We start from the raw sequence: 23,838 nt of genomic DNA, 5'->3' as shown, positions 1-23,838 counted from the left end.
CTGGATGGATGGATGGATGGATGGATGGATGGATGGATGGATGGATGGATGGATATTGGGGGCCTGATGGAGATTGTCCAAGGTCCACTTTTGGCCCTTGGGCTTTAAATTGCCAACATCTGCTTTAAATGGACCGTTCTCTTAAAAACACTATACCAAAAAAAAATTTTTCAAAAACTTCCCCACAGCAAACTCAAAGTTAATTGGTGCTTGACCGAAAACTAACCAGAGGGAATGTTTGCTTTTAGTGTGAGGAATTTCCTTTTTATTTCATTTAGATGACACATCTGTTTTCAGTAACCAGATGCCAGTAGATGACCGTGAATTTGAAAACTCAGTCCTGACCGAGTCCTGGTCCAAATTTAACAACAACAGCTTTGTCTAAAGGACCGATAAATCATTGTTGGCTTTATGCAAACCCAACAACCAATAGATGTAGCTTCTTTTTTTCAATGCTTGAAAAATTGGAACATTTCTATTTTTTACTGTATCATAAAAGAAAACTTGCACTGATTGGATCCAGGTGAAGAAATGAGCCCTGATGGAAATAAACTCAAATAACTAATAAAGTTAAACCAGCTTTAAATCCTTCAATCCTTTAACTTCAGCGGGGACTCATAATAAGAGAGAAGGAAATGAAAGCAATCTGGAAAATAATCTCACTTGATTTAAAAGTTATTGCTTTGAGGCAGAAGTAATTCCTCTGACGAGACGGAGACAAAACTAAAAATAAAATAATGAGGCAAACCTCATCGCTGTCAACTGTGAAAGAGCACAAATGTAAAGAGCGAAAAACAAAAAGCTCCTAAATAAAGATACATGTGATCTTTAAAAAGAAGACAAGAGAACATCGAGAACATTAGATTTATTAAAGAAACTGAACTTTACATTTGTCTCAAAAGATGAAAAATGGAGTTTGTTAATGTTAATATTTTACCTGGAACATGCGCTGCTGGGTCTCCTCCTCCAGAATCCTCACCTTGTCCTCCAGCTGTCTGATGTAGCTGTCCGACACATCTAAATAACAACATAATCGTCTGTGTTTAATTTACTGTCTTTATTCAAAATAATGACACATTTTCCTTTATATTGTTTGTGTTGTGAACCAGATTTGATCAATAAGTCAGCTGCATTTTTCTCTCCTTTTCTTTTTACACCCATCTCTGTCTTTCAGTGGCTAGCTTTTAGCTTTTGGCTAGTATTTTGCTACATTAATTTTAAGCTAGCCTTTTGCCTCTTTTAGCTCCTGCTCTGATTATTTTAACTTTTAGTTTTTAGTTACTGTTTTGCTACTGTACAACTAACCTTTTGCTACTTTTAGCTTCTTTCTGGCTTTTTTATACTTTTAGTTAGTCTTTTACTACATTCAGCTTCTAGCCACTCTTCTGGTACTTGTAGTTTCTAACTAGGCATTTGCTAATTTTAGCTTCTAACTAATGTTTTGATCTGAGCTTAATTTGAGCTGGGAACTCTTACTTTGACAGGGTGTGTTCCGGTAACTGTTTGCTGGGATATGGTAACTCTCAGGCTTACTAATAATAAAGTTATGAACAAATATGGCTGCCATGAACAAATAAAACTTATATTGGATGAGTAAACTAAAAATAATTACATAAACACTCATTTTAAACACAACAGCCGACTTCTTAATATGACATATTATCTGCCTCTTCAGGCATTTCCGCTTCTACCCTTAAAAAAAAAAAAAAATCTCATGACATGTTCTCATGTTTTGCTCATGACATAGCTACATTACTGCAGAAATGTAATTTGTCCAGTTTGTTCCACCAAAAGATGACTTCCTGTTTAGCAATAACAACCTGATACGGTTGAATTTAATGAAATTTAAAAACATTTACAAAACAAGCTGTTTTGTACAGCAAGGTAAAACAAAGGGATTCGAAAGGAAAACTCATTTCAGTCCCATCCCCTCAGCAAGTAACTGGTTTTCCATTTTTCTTACGAGTGCAGGTGTTTTGAAATTTTCCACGTTAGAGACAAAGGAGACAAGATCAGACTAAAACCTATCGCAATGCAAATGATAAAGGAATAAACTAAGGGTTCTGGTATAAATAAATGTGAAATAAGTTTAGCAACCTTGCTAAATTAATCTGCACAGTTGCTTTTATTATTGCACAGATTAATCCTCACATAAATGTTTTTTTAAAACAAGTGGCACAAGAAAAGCACTGGGAGTTTCTCAACAGATATACAACATCTGAGAGGATATACATTTGTAAAAAAAAAGGAAGCTGTTGCATCACTCCTTTCAGCTTCAATCAAACAAAAACCCACATCAGCATGTAGCAGGTTGTCACAGCCATCATTAAAATCAACCGCAACCTGCTTTAAATTCAACAGAGCTCTCAGTTTCAGGTGTTCTGGGATGAGTCTCTACAGGTTGTAAAGTCTGAGGTTCTCTCTGCCCTCAGATAAAAGCAGTTTGACTGGTTCCTGCATAAAGATGAGAACACAAAACTAACAAGAAACGGTTTAAAATGAAGAAAATCTGGGTGATGATTCACCTCACTGGGCTCAAATCAGAACCGCTGCACGCAAAAAATACGGCACGTGACGTGACTGGAGGTTTTTCAGATAAACCGTTTAACAAGGATCGTGGACCTAACCATGGACATTGTATACTCGAAGAGAAACTACGAGGAAGAAGTCCTGAATTGCTCCTCCCACTCGTGCACAAACAGAAACACGGTTGGCAGAGAGGAAGTTTATTTTGAGTTGATGCTGAAGGAGGAAGATCAGGATTTTGTTTCTGTTGTTAACTGATGAGAATCAGAATCAGAATAAGCTTTATTATAATAGTACCGGGATACAGTGAAATTATGTTCGTACAGTCGTCGAAAGATGGGCGGAGTGCACGTTGCTGCTGCTATAATAGCGCGGCCCTTATTCGGAAGCTCGGAAGCTTTGTCATGGCCGAAGCGGCTGCAGATGTCTTCTTCAAAAGTCTATAAAACAGAGCCCCGCGATGACAAAGAGCAGAAATCCTGCTATCATAAATCCAAATATATAACCATCTTCAGCATCCTCCTGAAACTCCCCACGGATCTCTGATGTACCCCGCAGCGTGAGTCTCAGCCGGACAAGAGGGTTCTCCAGGACCCTGTCGTTTTGTTGAAAAGATTTTGTCGATTGCGCTGAAAGTCCAGCTCACCAGATCCATAATGGTATTTTTCATTCGGGAGCTGTGTAACCAGGAGCTCCAAGACACACAGAGAGCAAAAACAGGAGGAAGAGGAGAGCAGGGGGGAAGGAGAGCAGATGCGTCTGTCTTGAGCAAGAGCTAGAGGAGAAAGAGAAGCACCGTTTTGTAAAGTTTTCACAAAGAGACTGCCACCATTTCTGTCAGACGGTGCAGGAATGTGTCTCTATGCTGTCCAGCCAAGGTGTACTCCCTCCTGGTCAGAACAGCCGAGAGAGCCACCAGTGTGTCCTCTGTCTCCTGCGTGGACAAAAATTGCTGCTTCCACAAGATCTTTGACTATCTTTAGAAGTTTCGCTGGAACAGTTGTAAAGATGGCAGAAATTCTGACCAATCACATAATACTTGGTGTCTAACTGGTGAGAAACGGTAGTTCTGTCAGGGCATTTACAAGAAGGGGGTCTCAACAGTAGGTGTAAGAAGGAAGATACGTAAATTTAATCACACAATGACATCAGCTAAACACAACCTCTATCTTCTCATGAAGTGTAAATCAGGTTTAGTATTCAGGACCAGTAAAAACTTCCAATGTGCACGTACCTAAGCATGTTTACTTCTTTTTGTGTTTGTTGAAGACATTTTGCTGCTCATCTAAGAAGAATGAATGTTTCTGTTCTAACATTGAAAACTCGTTGGATAAATATTAAAACATTTTTTTTTTTTAAAGAATCCAGTGGCTTCATTTGAAAACTCTTGAGGTGGTATCTGATTGAGCTGTGATTGCTGGGAGACTGGCTGGCATCTCAGAATTGCTATACTGGTGATTTTCCAGCAGTAGTCTCATTGAACTCTGAACTGCAGGAGCGAGAAGAGCCCCAAAAGCTCATGACAAGGTTTTAATTAAGATTTACAACCCGTAGCAGAACAGATCCAGGTTGAAATGACAGTTTCTCCGTGAGGTGGCAGTTTTTTCTGCAGAACACCTTCAGAGTATTGATTCGGTCCTCTAAATTTAAACACACAGCTTTAACTCAGCGCTGCAAACGTCCAAAAAGTGACAGATGGAGCGATGCTGTCAAAGTCACTGCTGCACAAACTGCTGACCCGACACTCAGACACAAACTGAGGCGCTGCTGACAAAAACAAAGCCGAGGACATCCTCCAATTACAGGCGGTCAGCACTGGTCCACTTCACCATCCTGTCTGTCTCTGAGCCCAGATGTCTCCAAACGATTTGTCTCTTTAGGTCCAGTTTTTTTTATTTACGCTGCTGAACATTCAGCTTGTAAGGAGGAGCTGGAGATGTTATTCAATGTGACATTGAAGCACAACGAAAATGCTAAGTGCATTCAAACTGACGTGCTCAATTTTTCTCGGTTTGTTGGTTTCCTGCAGGATTTCTGCAATCTAACTTCATTCGACAATTTTAGGTAGCCTTTTGCAACTTTCAGCTTTTAGCTCCCACTCTGCTAATTTTATCTTTTAGCAGTGGTGGGATGTAACTAAGTACAAGTACTTTGTCATTGTACTTAAGTACTGTACTTATTCATGTATCTGTACTTTACTTACGTAGAGTTAAAAGTGGGTACTTTTGACTTTCACTCCACATTTTACATTAAGTATCTGTATTTCTACTACACTACATTTCTATAATGCGTTGCGTTATAAGTTACATTCACGTTGCGTTTTTTTTTTTTATTTGTTCGTTAGTTTGAAAGTAACCAAAGTAACCAAAGGAGAGAGGGGAGTTGGTTCATTGAATCACTGTAAAGTGGTCAGGTAAGGTTAGATCCACCTTCAAGAAGAGCTGGACCAATGACGTATATTCTAGTATATACGTCATTGAGCTGGGTGCACCCACAGCACCGCTAACACACCCAAAATGGATTCCACCAGGGAGAGTCAGCCAGAAGATACAAGCCACCCATGGCCTTATTGAAAGATTATTGAAAGATTATTGAAAGATTATTAAAAGACTATTCAGATTATTACAGATTCTCTTTCCCAAAAGAGCCAGACTGGACTTAACAAACGTTAAAAACCAACTTCTTCTGAACTTGAACAAGAAATTCTTGCTGCAATATTAAAACGTGTCAGTTCATGATGTTAGGAGACAAATGTCTTGAAGTGGCTCGACACTTGGGTCCAAGTTTTGAAAACGGTGTCAGGAAGTTAAAACATTGTTCATTGTTGACCATTACAAGGTCGACTAGACAGTGTTTTAACTAGAGTGGATGACAAACTGGAGTTGAAATGATCAGAGTCTGTTCCTTTGTTAGGTCTGATGCTCCTTTTCTCAGGCAGACAGCTTTTATTTAAATGTGTTTACTGCAGTTAAAATGACACATTGGTTTTACTTTGTGTTAAATAAAAACTTTCAAAGGTTTAATCATTCCTCTTTCTTGTTTTATTTTATTTTATTAATCTTTATCTAACCAGGCAAATCCCATTGAGATCACAGATCTCTTTTGCAAGGGAGGCCTTGGCCTGAAAGCAGCCTAACATGCATGTTTTGGTCTGTGGGAGGAAACTGGAGTACCCGGAGAAAACCTACGCAAACACAAGAACATACGAACTCCACACAGAAAGACCCCAGGTCCAACCCGGGATTAAACCCAGGACCTTCTTGTTGCGAGGCAACAGTGCTAACCACTGAGCCATCATGCTCAGTGGGCATTTAACTCTGCATGTCATCCCTGAAATTCACAGAATCACAAGTCCAAGTGTGTCACAGAGTAAACACACTAAAAACATGTATTATCTGCAGCATTGTTCATTAAAATGACAACACTATTAATGTATTACAGAAAATATACATACGGTAGGTACACTTAATGATATTGTAGACCACTGTATTAGGTACTACATTCAGCAAGTATTTTACTTTTGATACTTTAAGTATTTTTAAAGCAAGTACTACTATTACTTAAGTAAAAACGCTAATGTGCTTCTACTTTTACTAGAGTACATTTTTGTCTTTTTATTTGTACTTTTACTTAAGTACAGTGTCTGAGTACTTTCTCCACCACTGTCTTTTAGTCAGCCTTTTGCAATCTTCACATTTTAGCTCCTGCTCTGTTAGTTTTAGCTTTTAGAATAAGTCCTTTACTTTTAGCTTTTAGCTCCCGCTCTACTTAAAGCTAACCCTTTTTCTATTTTCAGCTTTTAGGTCCTGCTCTGCTAATTTTAGCTTATAGCTTAACCTTTGCTACTTTTAGCTTGCTACAGTCTGCTAGTTTTAGTTTTTAACTGTTATCCTATTTACCATATAACTGACCATGGCTACTTTTAGCTTCTAACTACCATTTTGATAGTTTTGGTCTTTTATTATTTAGCTCAGGGGTGCTCAAAGTGGGGTCCGTGGGCCAAAGGTGGCCCGCCAAGCCGTCCTCATTACTATATTAAAATTTCATTTTTGAAGAATCAATATGTTTACACTCATTGATTCCATCCATTGACTTTACTGTTAGTTGGTCTGACTACATAATTTAACTACACAGATTACACAGTAGAGTAGATAATTTATGTATTTTTAAAATAATTTTAATAATTTATATTTTATATTTTATTTTGACAGACTTTCTACCTTGGCAGCTTCCTGCCACTGAATAATATTTTCCTTTGACAGAACACACTTCTAAATCGCACAAAGTGTTTGAAAGTAAATTATAAATTTGAACTGGTTTCAGTGGTGATTTTAGCCTCTTTACATTTAAACTCAACACCCATGAAAAATAAAGAAACCATCATTAGGACTGTGTAAGGAAACAGTTCTCAAACTTTACATTCGTCAATATATTGAATAAATATGGAATAAATGACAACAGTCACAAAAAGACCAATAAAATCTATGATTTTTTTCCCACGAGGCCCGCCACCTGTCAATCAATCCAGTAAGCGTGTCAGCAACTGACCAATCAGCAGCCTCAATTTGTCCTGAAGTGAACACCTCTTACCTGCAGAGCTGCAGCGGTGTTGCAGGAACGCTTTGCAGTCAGAGAGATTTCAATAATAACAGAGTTTACATCTTGTTTCATGTTAATCTACTGGAATAAACCTTTGTAAAATACACCAGAATGCAGGAAATGGCATCTACTTTAATCAAAATTCTCTGGGGGAGGACCCCTAGAACCCCCTCGCCCCCGCCACCACCAACACTGTTCTGTAATGTTCTGAATGGAAGGTTAAATAACTGTATAATAAGTAAATGGACTTTACTTAAAGAAGTATTTGCATTTCATGTATTATATTATTGCATTTGGCCCACAGCGTCTGATAGATTTTAAATTTGGCCCTCTCAGGGAAAAAAGTTTGGGCACCCCTGATTTAGCTTTTAGCTTCTGTTCGGCTACTTTCAGCTTCTAAGTAGATCTTTTGTCACAACTTCCTGATGAGTCTCTGCAGGTTCTGCATTAAGGTTCAGATCTGCTGATTTCATTCTTCCTCCACGTTTTCATGGGGCTCGATGGGAAAAGCATTTGTGTGTGTGAAGAGCCACAATTTATTATATTTATTATTTAGCTCAGAAGTCATGAACAACATCAGCTTAAATCCCAGTTTTTAAGCAGGTAAAACAGAAAATAAGCCTTTGGTTAGCTGCGTTTTAGCTAAACTAAAACTAAACAAAACTAAACAGTGTGTTTCTGTGCACAAAAGAAGAGTGCAGCCCTCTAATAAAACCTGAGGGTCACTGTCGGGGGCGGGGGGGACCTCTGACCCTGACGGTGCCACAGTGAATGAGACTGACTGAGGGGGTTTTAGGAAGGGTCTGTGAGAAGCTCCGCACAGTGACTCTTTGAAGACCGGCCCCCCCATTGTCCGTCTCATAATACCGTGGGACAGATGGCAAACGCAAACCGTGTGAGGAAGAACGAGGCCAGCTGAAGGAAAATACCAACACAGCAGAGTCCAGAAAGACCCGGAGAAGCTGCCTGAAGGTTCTGATGAACAAACATCACATTGAACAACTTTTTTAAAACTTAAAAGCAACTGTAAATCATCTGCAGCGGTTTTAAAATCACCCTAGCAGAATATGGTGATTTATAACTAACCAGCCTTCTTGTTTCACTTTCTCAAGTCTTAACATGTAGAAAGTGTGTAAGAGATGAGATGAGCTGAAATAAAACATTTTACCTGTCAAAGCAGTCAAAATCTGTCCTACATAACAAAATCACATCTGTAAGGAGTTTATGAATTATTAGATTATTCCAGCGTTTGAGGAAGAAAACCATGTTTGGTTACCCTGTGAAATAAATCTGCTTGAGAAATTTTAGTTATTAAATCTGTGTGTTGGAGCTAATATTCCCAGTGTCTCTGACGCTGAGTTTGTTGATGTAAATCTGTTGTGTTTTAAATTGATTGGACAACGAATCAAACTAATCAGAGCGCAGGCGGTTCGGTTGTCTTCAGCCGACTCAGTTCTTTCGAGCGGGTGGGGATTGAGCTTTCACAACACTAAAAATTAATTTATGTCCCTGCAAACACCTTCAAATTCAGAGTCTGAAAATAAATATTCTATCTTGTTTAATTTTTGTACAACTCGCAGAAAAATTTGGAAATTATTTTAACTGACGCAGCCTGGGCTGCAGCCTCAGGATAGACCGCAATGCTGACCACCGAGCTTCCACAGCCCCCGTTTTTATTATTTTTATACTTTAAAAAAATATGTTTACAAATGTTTTCCCCATAGAAATACATTTTGATATTAAAAATAATAATAATAACTACTTTTCTGTTACTTTTAGCTTGCCTTTGGATATTTTTAGCTATCATTCTGCTACTTTTAGCTGGATTTTTTGTTTTACTTTAAGCAAGCTTTTTGCCTTCCTCTGCATTAGGCTAATATTTGCTATAGCTTTGTAGCTAGCGTTTCCTACATTGAGCTTTTAGCTAGCCTTTTGTTACTTTAGCATAGTATAGCCATTTTTTCCTGCATTAAGCTAGTGTTTTATTGCTACATATACAAAGTAGCTAATCTTTCCATCATTTAGCTTGTAGCTAGCCTCTTTTTACTTTAGCATATAGCTACTTTTTGCGGTATTAGGCTAGTGTTTTGGTACATATAGCTTTTCTTCCTCATGAGGGAGTTTTTCCTTTCCATTGTTGCCTTCATGCTTGCTCAAGATGAGGGTTCTGCGATGGAGTTAAATTCAAAGCAGTCTGCTCCTCAGATAAATGTTAAATTATTATTTTTATATATGAATGTTTCTGTTCAGTGCCCTGAGATGACTTCTGTTGCGACTTGGCATTATATAAATAAACAGAATTGAATTTCCTACATTTAACTTTAAGCAAATGATGGGGGATGTAAAGGTCATGGATGTTTCACTTACTGTCAAATGTTATAGAAGTACATAAGAGATAAGAGTTGTTTTGTCTTTGCAAAGTGGAACCTATAAGAGTACGGAGCCTGTGCACCTGATAAACTTCAAGTACAGTTGTCTTGAGAGGTTGTCTTGACCTCGCCTCTGATATAAAGACACTTCCTTATACTGCCTGTGAGCAGACCTTGTGGGACGAAGCGCCATGTAACATCTTGATGCTTGTTTTTTAACTGCTGCTCCATCTTGCAAGATTAGACCTAGGGTGATAAAGATCTAGTTTCCTTGTGTGGCTTAATTATTTAATGAGTTATTGATAAAATAATTAAATTATCCAACAGCTAGTCTTTGTTACTTTAGCATATAGCTACTTTTTGCTGCATTAGGCTACAGTTTTGTTATAATGCTTAGCTAGCCATTCTAACATTTAGCTAGTACTAGCCTTTTGTTATTTTAGCATATAGCTACTTTTTGCGGCATTAGGCTAGTGTTTAGCTTTAATTAGCCTTTCCTACATTTAGTTTTCACTAGCTTTTTGCTACATTTAGATAATGGGCCTTATTTAATTTTTGTTACTTTTGACTGTCTGCAAGAATTTTGCTCACTGTGCATCTGACCTTATTTTTCAGATAGATTCATTTTTTTAAAGTTACAAAGTGTGATTCCCAGCTTTAAACTAATTTGTGAAAATTATTTAAGAGCTAAAACAGTTTTTTTTTCTGTTTGAGTTGTTTTGGTTCTTGACTTTTATGATTTGTGGTCATGTTTTGTTAAAACCTTGTTTTCTTCAATTAATCTTAGCTTCATAGCTATGTTTCTTTGTTTTTGATCCTCTATACTTATTTTTATTTCTTGAACCTGTTATTCGTGTCTTTTTATCGCTCACATTAACTTGCTGGTTTTCTTTGTTTGTTGACAGATTTTTATTGGTTTTTTTCTTCTTCTTCGTCTTCCTGGTGACTCAGCTGCTTTTCATCCTCTCTGTTTTGAACCTCAGTTTGGCTTCCTGCTCTGCAGCACTTTTGTCTTTGTTGTTACCTGCCTGCATTGGGTTCAGGAAATAAAAATACAGCTATAAAAAAATAAAAGTAAATATTAAAGCTGACCTGCCCAAACATAAAATGTCTGCAATGACAGAAAAGTAAACATAAAAACATTTCATGAATTGCTCATATTTAAATGATTTGCTGATTTCAGCTCACCAGATGTGAACAAATGCAACTTTTGGGATGTAAATTAATCAAATGGTTATTGCTAAACAAGACAGGAAATTTAAAATCATCACAAGAAATGTTATAGAAAAACTCAAAAAATGACCTCCAAAACCAGCAGAAGGTGTCACAGTTTAGGTGAGAAGATGTTATCATCATATTCCACTCCTCCTGAGTTACTTGGTTAAATTAGAATTAGTCATTTAGGCTACCAAATAACGTGTCATATTAAAAACCTTCAGAATTTGAACAAAGAACCGGAAAGAGAACCAAACTTTCAGCCTCATATATTTGTTCCACCTTTTTGATCATTTACCGTTCATTAATTAACTAGATTCATCCCAGCAGGGGTGCTTTATCCAGAGATGTTAGCTAAAACAATGCCTCTATTATTTCCACATCAGGGCTGTTTTTACTAAGGTTCCAGTTCTTCATGAACCCTGGAATCCTGTTGGGCCATGACATGTTTTAAAGACCTCATTGTGCTTCAGACCAATATGAACCTAACAAGTTTATATAGTGAAATGCTTTTAATTGAATTTTTTTAACATAAACACTGAAGTTTTAATACATTTTCACAAAGACATGACTAAATATCCAGTTTCTTTAGAGTTAACAGACACATCAATTAAAATACAGTATATTAAGTTGTGTTGTATCATCAGAAAGTGACAATGAAGTTTTAATTTAATGGAAGAAGTAGCTCTGCTAACTGGAAACAAAATGAAAAATGTGGTGAATGTTCATATAATAAAACCCTTTATTCTTCAGGAATTTCACATTTTACCTTATTTGTAAAGATGCTGGTCAGTGTTTACAGGTTCTGAGTCTTAAAAAATACTGTTTTCATCTTCTGCTAATGCACTTTGTGTCTCTTTGGATCCAGATTTTTTTTAATAGTTAAACATTTGTACAAACTTCTAAAAAAAAAAATTTTAATTTCAAATTATGTTTGTATTTGCTATTTAAAAAAAATTAAAAATTAAATAATAATAATTAAGATGGTTTGGGCAGCCTGTCTGCTGTCTCTTCTGCAATTGTCATATTTACAAACCAGGGTGACCACTCCCCTCTGGTGGGAGGGGCTTGAGAGGCAGAGCTGAAGCACAGCAGAGAGGGACTGGAACTTATAAGTTGCATTTATTTAAATTTTCAAGGTAAAAAAATTATTTTTCTCAAAAAAAAAAAGTGACTTTAGCCTCGATAAATTCTGCTCAATAGATTGAAATGTTTTCTATTCAGTCAAGCGGCACTTTATTTTTCTATTCTCCATCAAACAGAGACAAACAGTCGTCAGCTTTGTTCCTCCACCAGCAGACAGTGGGTTCTGTATAGAAACAGGCTGATTCTTTTATTGAACGTTCAAACCTTTTCTCAGAGCAGGACTTTCCCATGATGCCTCATTATCATAACAACACGACCTTTCTGTCTGCAGTGAATCTGTCACACGCTCACATGCACACAAAGAAAAGAGGGGCTCCTGACTAAACAGGGAAGGAGTCCTTTAAATTTGAGAAATTATAAAAGTAAAAGTTTCAGAATAAAAGCATCAGATTATATTGCAGCCTTTTTTTTTAGCTATTGTTTTGGATACAATCTTAGGCTAAAAATAAACAAGGATTTAGAAAGAAAATGCAATATTAGATTGTTCAATAATTAATTACATGCCCAGCAGGTGCATCATTTAAACATTGTTGTGTTTTCTGCTCTAGCAAATTGTTTGTGTTGGCTTTTATTTTTTTAAGTATGCTCACCTCTTCACCAATTAAAACTATAAGAGGGGAAACTCAAGTGGCCTTTCTAGACCACCTGAGGACACTTGTAACTTTTGGGGATGTTTTATTAAGGCACACCATAAAACCATCATAAAACCAGTCTGTCAAATAAGACATTTAAAAGCAGCACTTTGCAGTCTAGCTGACAATATCTGGTCATCAGGAACAATTCTAGGGCTACTTCAAATTATTTATTTATTTATCAGGGGGCGTAATGAGTCAATCTGCAGCTGAACCTGCTCATCATGTTTACCAGCAGCATGTGGCCTGAACTCAGGAGCATCAAGCTCCTAATCTCTTCAGGAAAAATATGAGTTTCTCCAAGATAGAAGCAGCACCTCCATCTGCCCTCTGTCTCCTCCTGTTGCAGCTGAGGTGCTAAATCCTCATTAGATCTAAAGACGTATTTAGTCCGGGGCCATCTGGCCCCACCGGAGCCAGACTAAGTAAAGTTGAGATGGCTGGAAAACACTGGCTGTGTGGGATTAAAGATGGATTTCTGCTGCTGAAGTCACATCTTTGTTGACGCTGCTGTGACATAGCTCTCCCATTTCTTTAGCTGAAAATAGAGAATTCAGTTACAAAGTTGTGTAAAAAGTTAAGCTATCAGAAGCTCCCAGTATCACCTGCTCCCACAATGCACTGGGCAAACATCCAAGATAAACCTCCAGTCTTTCAAACAACACTGTTCCTGTGCTGAACATGAAACATGTAAATTTAGAGTTTTATCTTGAAGCCACGCGGAGCCCGTTAGCTCCCACACGCTGCCTGGGTGCATGTTTTAAAGATAAAAGTCAATTATTAATGTTTTAATCTATCAAACCTGACTCATTTGAAAGCTTGCAATGACACAAACTCATCTGGGATGGTCATCTGCAACTCAAACGCTTCCTCTTAAAAATTTATTAATTTAAACAAAGACCTACCCGTCACCTTTCGTGCCAAAGTTTAGACAGAAATGACAGAGTTTTAGACGTTTTGGTAAAATTTTGAAAATAATGCTGCACCCTTTCTCGGGCAACGTCATGAGACGTCCTGCTAAGATTATGTGCTGAAAGAATCTCATATCACCTCAAACTTTAGCTCGTTGTCTGTAAAACAGACTCATTTATAACAATTTATGAGTTTTCCAAGATCAGTTGTGGCAACCATCATAAATGAAGTTGGCGTTAAGTGAATCAGTTGATGTTCGTTCAGTGATCGCTTCCTGGATGTTTTATTTTAATCCATCCTGTAGTTCATGAGATATTTTACTAACAAAGAGACAGAGTTGACTTGTCAAAATTTTAAGCAATTTTCTTGCAATCTATTACCACTCAATAAATATGTTGTAAAAGACTCTCAGCGACCACCACACCAAATTTTAGCACAATATCTGTAAAATGAACTGATTTATTGGTATTTTTATATTTAAGTTCAACTAGCTGTGGCGGCCATCTTGAATCGGGTTGACTTTAAAAGGTAATCAGATGTAGATGTATATTCATTGATTACCTCCAGAAAGTTTCATTAAAATTCGTCCACTGGTTCATGAGATATTTTGCTAACAGACTCGTGGAATAGGAGCCAACTTTAGTTTTGTTAGATCTTTAAAGTTCTTGTGGACTCACCTCTGTGGGCAGACACATCCTCCGTGGACCTCCTGAGAGGACCATGCCCCTCCTTGAACAGGAGGTGGTGATGAGGGAGGTGGTCCGGGCTCCCCCCGCTCCCGGCGCTGGACGTGCTGCTCCCGTCCCCGCCGTCCCGGGGCTGCAGGCTGGACTGGCTGTCGATGGAGCTCCGGGAGCCGGCTCCGCTCCTCTCCTCGTCCAGCATGAGGACCAGCTCCTTGAGCTCGGAGTTCTCCGCCCTCAGCGCCTCCTGGCCGGCCTCCAGCTCCGTCAGCTTCTGCTGGTACAGAGCCAGGTCCCTCCCCAGGACCGCGGCCGTGGAGCGGCCGAAGCGCTGCCACTCCCGGGACACCTTCCTGCCCTTCTGCCGGTCGTCGTCCAGGAAGCAGCAGAGCTCGCGCAGCTCCTGGTTGTCCTCCTGCAGCTGCTGGTTCACCTCCTTCAGGCTCCGGATCTCCCGGAGGTGGACCTGCAGGCTCCGGTTCACGTCCTTCATCAGTCTCCCGTGCTCCAGCATCAGGTCCACGCTGCGGGTCTCCAGAGTCCTCAGCGTCCGGATCAAGTCCTCCTTCCCCAGCCTCTGCAGGTCCTCGTCGGGCATCCGGATCAGGTCCGCCGGGTCCATGTCTCAGGTGTCCTATACGGATAACGGCGGGTCTAAGTTATTATGAGAAGCAGATCCATCGTCATGCCGATCCAGAACCAGAACCAGAACCGATGCTTGTTAGGCGTATGAGAAGTTGGACAGACTTTCTAACATTTCTGTAACTCTGTGAAGGTGAGAGTTGACAAGGAGACAGAGACTGGAGGACAGGAGACACACGCACACGGGGAGAGAGACAGAGGGAGAGAGAGACGCACATATTCAGTGAGGTGGTGGAAACAGCACCCCCTAGCGGTGAAATAAAAACATGCACACAAAAACTAACAGTGCAAAATTAACTGCGTTCGGGCTTCCGTACTTTGCTTTTTATTGTCAAGACAAAAGCAGAGCGGTCGGATTTTATTGAAACTTTGAGAAAGTAACCATCGGATGAACAGAGCATTTAGAGTCACTCCTATTTAAGATGGCCGCCACAGTTAAGGAGCCTTAAGTGCTAAAATATTTATAATTCAGCCACTTTTAGATACATTGAGCTTACTTTATAACAGCTGAGACTGTTCCCAGTTAGATAGTCCAAGGGCGTTATTTTTACTTTATAAACATGACAATTGTTGTTGGAGTCAACCCTGTTTGTCTGTTAGCAAAATATACTGGGCGGAGCTTAATAAAACTCTCCTAAAGTAATTGGTGCGATGGGTTAAATGCACCCTTTCGCCACAACACACAGCACTTTATTTATTTATTAGCTTTAAGTCAACAAATAAATAACATTTCGAGTCACCCTATTTTAAGATGGCCAACATACACCATTAACATAAAAATGGCTATAACAGTAAATTTAGCATATGAACTGAAATCAGGTAATTTGAGCACTAACAGAACACGTGACAAGTGACATAAGATTGGACCTAACCTAATGTAGCCTAATGATTAATTTGGTCATTCCTCATCAGGATGATCTTAGTTTAAAACAATGGCATGAAAGGCGGCGGGCGATATGCATTCCCATGAGGAATGCGCCTTTAATTTTATTTAGCAAGTTGACTAAACTTGAAGTGAAAATTGGCCGAGTTCGCCATCTGCTGGGAGTAGATTGTCCAGCTATAATTTAATTAAATCTGAGAGTTCTGCGCAGAAAAAGTAAAAAATAAATAAAATAAAAAAAAGAAAGAAAGAAAGAAAAAGAAAGGGAAAGTGCGCACATGGCGGCAGGTGCGCACAGAGGACACCGGCGCGTCACCACGTCGCTGCGCCAACCAAAGCAGTCCAGATCGAAGTCCAGAGTCACAGGAAGCCTGCTGCAACTCTCCCGTCCATGTTCCATGTTGATACGCCATCATGCAGCGGAGTTCTGCCAAGACCCGGTTCTGTTGGCCCGCATTTCTGTGCGTTCTGACCCTGTGTTCGGCCCCCGCGGAGCCTCACCCGCAGTGTTTGGACTTTAAGCCACCCTTCAGACCCCCCAAGGACCTGGAGTTCTGCGTCATGTACAATGAGTTCGGCTGCTGTGATTACCAGAAGGACCAGGAGCTGATGGCCCGGTTCTACCGGGTCATGGGTCACTATGACCAGAGAGGGTACGAAAAATGCGCAGGGTTCGTGTTGGAGCTACTCTGCCAGGTAGGCGCGCGGGGTCAAAAGGCCACCTGGCTTCAGAAGAAAAACTGATTTTATATAACATTTCCTCTCATTCTACAAGATTTAATTTAATCTGACACTAAACAAGTCAGGGGGTTTAAAACACAAGTTTTACATTTCTGAGCACCTGCAGCTGCATTTTTATCAGACAGATGTGGCCAGCTGTTTACTACTAGAAATGATTATTAATTTTACAAAACACCCAACATATATATGATGTCCTGTATGTCCAACTTGTTTTTTGTCATTCTTTCCATTACAGTCTTTCTTTTACAGCAGCTGTGCATTGATCTTTATTGACTCAAAAATCAGAGAAAGTAAATAAATTCAAAGTTCTTTATTGTCATTCTCATCACATGTGGTACATGAGGTGGAACGAAACTGTGTACACAGGGTCCCAGTTACATCCAACAATAGCAAAAATATAAAGTGTAAAAGAAACAGTAATAAGGATCTAAGCTAAGAAATAAACATAGTGCAAAACAATATGCTGAACAACAGCAGCACGAACATGAGTCTGTGTGAGCAGATGAGGACGAATGAATACAGCAGCATGAAATAAATCAGCAGCATGAGATCAGCAGCATGGATAATCAGCAACACATATCAACAATCAAAGTGGCATTACAGTGACTTTTTTTTCTCACGGTAATCCTGATTAGGGATTAATGAGTCCAACAACTTTAGGGTAGAAGCTGTTACTCAGTCTAGTGGTTCTGCACTTTATGATTCTCAGCCTTGTGGAGCGAGGCAAAAAAGTGTGTGCTGGGTGAGTGGGATCCTTCAAGATGCAGGTGGCCCTCTTCCTGCATCTGGAGGTGTAAGAAGAGGAATTAAGAACCATTTACTTAAATTAAGCATAAACCTTTATTTTATTCCAAATAGCACACAATAAACATTATCACTTTTGGCAAATTGAGTTAATTTTGAATTTAATGGCATCACATTTTAAAGTTGTTCCAGGTGAAGCATCCACTCTGTCGGTAAACATCTAGGACCTGAGGAGACCAGTTTTTGGAGGTTCTGGAGAGAACAGTGACCCATTCTGCTCTGATGAAGGACTCTGTTCAACAGTGCTGGATCGTCTTTGCTAAATTTTTGCTAGACTGGAGCAGATGTTCTAAAACCCATACTTCTTCAAAGCACTGATAGAGCCTATCCAGATATGCAAGCTGCTCATGACAGCAGCACTAATGCACCCCCATAACAACAGCAAGGCAAGCTTTTGAACTGTGGGCTGTTAAGACTACTAGTTGGACCCTCCGCTCCATACTATAGTCTGGAGGACTTGGTTTCTAGTTTCCAAAAATAATATAAATCTTGTGTTCTTTTGACCACAGAACAGTTCTCCACTTAGCTTTAGTTCAGAGAAGATGGCTTCAAACCTCTGCCCATTTTTACTTCTAAAAGATTCAACCTCTTTAAAATGCTCTGCTGAAATTTCATGACAGCTTGTTTTCTTCTTTTTCCCTCATGTTTGATTCCTGTCATCCATCTGGCTGTGATCTCAGGAGTGTTCCCCGTACGCCGCTCACCTGTTTGATGCTGAGGACCCGAGCACCCCGCTCAGAACCATCCCGGGCCTCTGTCCCGACTACTGTTCTCAATTCTGGAACCAGTGTCGCACCACTCTCCCCTTCCTGTCTGATGACCCGCGTATAAAAAACGCCAGACACGATCCGTCTCGTCTCTGTAAGCTCTTAGAGCTGGATGATGTAGATTACTGCTACCCCCATCTGCTCAGCAACCAGAAGCTCACCCAGAACCTGGGCCGAGTCCAGACGAATTCAGAGGGCTGCCTGCAGCTGTGTCTGGAGGAAGTGGCCAACGGTCTTCGTAATCCGCTCGCCATGGTGCATGCCAACGATGGCACGCATCGGTTCTTCGTGGCAGAGCAGGTGGGGCTGGTGTGGACCTACCTTCCTGACCGGTCCAAACTGGAGAAGCCCTTTCTGAACATCAGCCAGGCAGTGCTGACCTCACCGTGGTCGGGTGATGAAAGAGGCTTTCTGGGACTCACCTTTCACCCCAAATTCAAGTACAACAGGAAGCTGTACGTGTATTACTCAGTGGAGGTCAGGTTCGATGAGAGGATCCGGATCAGTGAGTTCAAGGTGTTAGCCAACGACATGAACGCGGTGGACCACAACTCAGAGCGGTAGGTACGGACCACATCCCAAGTCAGCTGTCACCAACAGATCATTAATTTACAACGTGTCTTACCATATTATACCTAAAGGGTTCTTCTGGAAATTGATGAGCCAGCATCCAACCACAATGGAGGCCAGCTGCTCTTTGGGGACGACGGATTCTTGTACATCTTCACAGGCGATGGCGGAATGGCCGGAGATCCGTTTGGAGAATATGGAAATGCCCAAAACAAGTAAGAACTCAAAAAATATGTTTTAAACAAACACCCTCTACACTAAAAGTTGATCAATTCTGGAGTAGTTTGAGCAACAGCTGACCACTGCTGGAATTTACTGAAGAAGCTGAAACAGAGTTATTATAGCAAAAAGAAACTAAACACTAGCTAAAAGCTAAAAAGCAAAATGTTAGCTAAAACTAGTAAAAAGCTAACTAAATGCAGCAAAACACCAAGCCAAAAGTAGCAAATAGCTAACGAAAAGCTGCAAAATGCTGACTTTAGCAAAACACTAGCTAAAAGCAGCAAACTTTAGCTAACAACAGCAAAATGCTATAGCTATAGGTAATTAAAAAAAAGGTAGTTGGGCGCTAAAAGGAGTATTATGGTTTTAGTTGCAAAATACTGGCTAAAAACAGGAAACCCAGAAAAGTAGGGCAAGCTGAAACCTAAAATGGGTGGCTATTACAAGAAAAAGCAAATGAAAAAGCTAAAAAGGTAGCTAAAAGCTAAAGTAACAAAAGGCTAACTAAAAGCAAAAAGTAAAACAAATGCTAGCTAAAAGAAATAAACATGTTGCTATAAACTAAATAACCAAAGTCAATTTGTAAAATAGCTGAATGCTCAGAGTGGCCTACAAAACAATGAGCAGTAGCTGAAGCAGATTTTAAAGATTAGAAAGATCTGTGTATTTCTATGTGGGAAATATTTTCAAGTTTAATATTTTTGTAAAAGTAATACATACATAAGTTACAAAAATGCTACAGTCATATTGTTCATCTCTAAATGGTCCATCTGTTTTGATAAACTTAAAGCTAAACAAGGTACACTGGAGCAGAAAATCAGAAACATTTCTGCGTTAAAAGTTTATTTACTTTGCTTCATCTGTTCCAGGTCAGCTCTCCTGGGTAAAGTTCTTCGAATCGATGTGAACAATAACGAGAGAGGCCCGCTCTACAGAATCCCTCCAGACAACCCGTTCATTCACGAGCCCGAAGCGCGGCCCGAGGTGTACGCGTACGGCGTCCGCAACATGTGGAGGTGCTCCGTGGACAGAGGCGACCCACACACCAAAGAGGGCAAAGGTCGAATCTTCTGCGGGGACGTGGGGCAAAACAAATTTGAAGAAGTCGACATCATCGAGAAAGGCCGAAACTACGGCTGGAGAGCCAAGGAGGGTTTCTCCTGCTATGATAAGAAGCTGTGCGCCAACAGCTCGCTCGGTAAGGAAGATATGACATGCATTTATTTACTAAAAGCTCCACAAAACCACATGTCTACTAGAACCTTTAAAGCATGAGCAGAAGCATGTTCCTCCAGTGCTGCTGGATTCTTTTTAAATCTTTACTTAAAACGGACTACGTTAGTTTCTTTCATTTTCTTTCCTTGTTTTGTTCCTGTTAAGGTTTTTTTTAGGAAGTTTAATACAAATAAAACTACTAATTTAGAGAATTTCTGAAACTACCTCTCAGAAGTTGGACTTATTTTTGTGTTTTTAAAGTACTTTTGAGTACTGAGCATGCATCAGGATACTTTTGAGTCTGTTAAGAAAAAAAAAGGGTGAAATTGCTGCCATTATGCATTTCAGGTTAAGAGAATGCAGATATTTTACTTTCAGATGTGCCACTTGCTGGTTCTTTTGGCTCTTTTTGTGGTGGCCTAACTTGTTTTTTCATTCAGTAAATATGACAAGTTGAAAATTATCCTCTATTTCAGTCTCAGTTTGTCATTAAGGGGTCATGGTGGGTCCAAAAGTCAGATTAGTTAAGAACTGCTTCTTGGGAAGAAAAAAAAAAGTATAATTAGGACTGAATTGCAACTTGAATTGAGTTTACACCTTAAAACTTTTTTTTTTTTTTTGTGCAATTTGACACCATTTCCTGAGATCTTATGTTTGTTGGTTGAAAGCAACCTCTGCTTCGGTTCATCCTGTAAAATGGGATTACATTTGGATCCAGACAGTTTTCCTAATAAAATGTTTTTGTTTCACTCACAGATGATGTGCTGCCTATTTATGCTTATCCTCATAAGATGGGTAAGTCGGTGACGGGTGGTTACGTGTACCGCGGCTGTGAGTACCCCAACCTGAACGGCATGTACATATTTGGAGACTTCATGAGCGGGTGGGTTCAACCTGGACCAAGCTTTCTGTTTGTGTTGAGAAGAGCTGTAAGGATCACGTAGAACTGAAATGAAGTGATGTTAGATACAGCTCCTTGTTGAAAGCCCTCATCAGTTCAGCAGAAACGGGGATCACAGAACTAGTTTGGACGCGATTTGTTTGTCGTTCAAAGCAGTGCTTCTTCTGTGCTTCAGGCGTTTGATGAGTCTGCAGGAGGACAAAACCACAGGTCAGTGGAGGTATAATGAGATCTGCATGGGGATGGGGCTGACGTGTGCCTTTCCTGGACTCATCAACAACTACCATCAGTACATCATCTCCTTCGCTGAGGATGAATCGGGTAATGAATCAACCAAGCCATCAGGGTTCTTTTCCCAATTTATAAGTAATAAAACAGATTTTGATTCTCTGCAGGTGAACTCTACTTCATGTCCACGGGAATACCAAGTGCCACGTCTCCTTCAGGAGTCATCTATAAACTGGTAGATCCATCGAGGTGAGCAAACAGAAAACACAGAAACTACCGGGAAATTTTATTTTTTTTACCTAGGAAATGACTCCAAAAGGCCCACATCTGTTTATAATCACAAACACGTGAGAAACAATAGTTAGAGTCATTCTTGGCTCTTTTCTGAAGTCTGTCAGTATCTGGTGGGACCTCGGCTCTTATTTTAGCTCAAACTGAAAGCTCAACAGGTTTCATCGAAAAGAAATGAAGTGTTGGCAGCTCTGCGACAGGCCTTCGGCTCGCTCTGTGTTTTATGCCTTTTGAGCTGATTCGAACTGCTGGCATATCTGGAATGGCAACTTACGTTGAAAGCAAATAAAAAATGTATTCTCTGAGATTCCATTTGTCTGATTTGCCATATTTGTTTTTACCTGCCCCAATGAATGTGATTCAAGTTCAAGGTAGTTTAAGGATTAGGGTTCAGGTTAGATGTCTAATTTTATTGTTTGCAATGAGCACTTTTAAGTAATCTCAATGTTTGTGTTTCAGACGGGCCCCACCGAGACGGTGCCATTATGATCCTCTCCCTGTCAGAGCTAAAAGTAATCTCATCAAGTTTGTTCCCCAAGAAAGTGAGTCCACAAACAAATCACTTTTTAAAACATGTTGAACCTGCCACTTTACATGCATTCTTGTATTTTTCCTCGTTAGAATTAACTGGTTTTGAGCTGCCAACTAGAAACAAGCCAGAGCCAGAGCCTACAAAGACCTACGACTGGCTCCTAGAGCTCCTCGATCGCCTTGGTGATCCGGCACCAACCCTGACCACCCCCGCCCCGAGCCGACCGACCGCCCAACCATCCAGTAATTCAAGGCGGAAAGGCCACCACCAGAAGGCAAATCCCAGAGCGAACAATGTGCCCGAGCTGCCGAATGGAGCGGTGAGGTTGGTTGGGGACGAGTATGGACGCGGCGATCGTGGACGAGTGGAGATCTACATTAACGGGAACTGGGGCATCGTTTGTGACGACTTATGGTCGATCAAAAATGCTGACGTGGTTTGTCGGCAAATGGGATTCAGTCACGCTCTGAAGGCAACCATAAACTCTCAGTTTGGTGAAGGGAGGGGACTGCAGATTCTTCTGGACGACGTTCAGTGTAAAGGGAGGGAGTTGGACCTTCTGAGGTGCTCACATGCTGGAATAGGGAAGCACAACTGTGCCCACAGTGAAGCTGCTGGGGTGATCTGTGGGAACCCGCACCCTGTTGTAGAAGTCTAACTGTTAAAGAAAGCTACACATTAAGAACAAACGCCTTGACAAAAATCATTCTAAAGTTTTACTCAATATCTCTAAGCGAAGAAATTCCTTAACATGAGTAAGTTGTAATGTTTGCACAGCTGCTGTAAAGGTTCAACTTCAAAAATATGAACTAACATAGCTGTATTTTTGTTTTAGGTACATTAAAACAAAGATATGGTGAAATCTTGTGAAATATAGTAGACTTGTTATAGTGCTTCATATAAGCTACTGTCAAGTATTTCTCAATTCAAACTACAGCCAAATTTCTCATGGCTCTATATTGCGTCTAATTGCTGGTTTATCAGATCATGTAGAAAAAAGCAATTGGTTTTAAACCGTCTTATAAAACTTGCATCTATTTTTAAACCCCACATGAATGCAAAAAAAAAAACAACTTAAAAATCACATTCTTAAAAATTATAAGTTGTCAAGAAATGCACAAACACGTTTAAAAATCTTAATTATAAACAATTCAACTTTTTGAACCCCTTTGTTGTGTCATAAAAAAGCACTTCCTATCGCACTTCATGAAATGTTTAAACCAGAATTATTATTTGAACTTAATTTTATTGTGTTTCTGAGTTCTCCTTGAATTAAAAAAAAAACCTGTTGTAGGTTTTTGCTTATGTTGTGTGAATAATTTATTAACGATCTGAACCGACCGCTTGGCTTTCTGACTCTCTCACTACACTACAAACTCTGCCCTGCAAAGGAATACAGTACCCTAAAATGTTCAAAACTCACTTAGATATAAACTTTATGTCTATGATCTCGCCCCAGAATCTGTTCTTGCTGTGTCCTCATTACAAAGTGTTTTGGTTACAACTATATTGACTCAAAAATATCTCCTAACTTTGAGTTACTTGGGAAACATGCTTCCAATTAGAAGTTTCCAGCAAAGTGTAAAAATGAATCCAAAGAAATGCATTTGATAATCACCCAGTCAAATTGCATACACAAATACAATATTTTAAAGAAAAATATGAATTCTGTTGGCTTAATGATTGAGTTTACACAACATACTCGCCCAATTTGTTTCTCCACTAATCAGATGTTTAAACCCGTTTCTTTATTGCTTTATTGAATTTTTTGTCTTTTTATTTAATGTTCATATGTCCAATCCCCCTGGCTCTCTTGTGTTTTTCTACCTTTATAGCGAAGATCTTTTGATTTCAATAAAGTTTTGTTTAAAATAAACAACAAGTAAATATATAAAACTGTAATCAAAAAAGTAAAAGTAAGAGTAATGCACAATTTCCAACTTTAGGTGTCGTAAATTAC

General features: G+C 39.6%; 2 protein-coding genes across 2 annotated transcripts in view; one reads left to right on the top strand and one right to left on the bottom strand.

The window, feature by feature from the left end:
• LOC119427436 (coiled-coil domain-containing protein 85C-A) overlaps nt 1-14,904 on the bottom strand; it is a 16,836-nt gene extending 1,932 nt beyond the window's left edge. Inside the window, exons 1-2 of the mRNA XM_037695052.1 lie at nt 14,077-14,904; nt 938-1,017 (exon numbers count right to left, since the gene is read on the bottom strand). Coding sequence (XP_037550980.1) covers nt 938-1,017; nt 14,077-14,704 — 708 coding nt within the window. The 5' untranslated portion in view covers nt 14,705-14,904. The remainder of the gene's footprint in view (nt 1-937; nt 1,018-14,076) is intronic.
• A 606-nt stretch (nt 14,905-15,510) lies between these two features.
• hhipl1 (HHIP-like 1) lies at nt 15,511-22,730 on the top strand. The gene is made up of 9 exons (XM_037695051.1): nt 15,511-16,303; nt 17,833-18,479; nt 18,561-18,704; nt 19,581-19,909; nt 20,683-20,809; nt 21,003-21,148; nt 21,223-21,304; nt 21,806-21,888; nt 21,968-22,730. Exons 1-9 carry the CDS (start codon nt 16,022-16,024, stop codon nt 22,534-22,536), a joined length of 2,409 nt encoding a protein of 802 aa, XP_037550979.1. The 5' UTR covers nt 15,511-16,021; the 3' UTR covers nt 22,537-22,730.
• Nucleotides 22,731-23,838: the final 1,108 nt, after the last annotated feature.

The sequence above is a fragment of the Nematolebias whitei genome, chromosome 21 (genome assembly GCF_014905685.2).
Source record: "Nematolebias whitei isolate Nwh7 chromosome 21, NemWhi1, whole genome shotgun sequence".
Lineage (NCBI taxonomy): Eukaryota > Metazoa > Chordata > Actinopteri > Cyprinodontiformes > Rivulidae > Nematolebias > Nematolebias whitei.
Note: the sequence above shows the minus strand (reverse complement) of the source record. Positions and strands in the feature narration are given on the sequence as shown.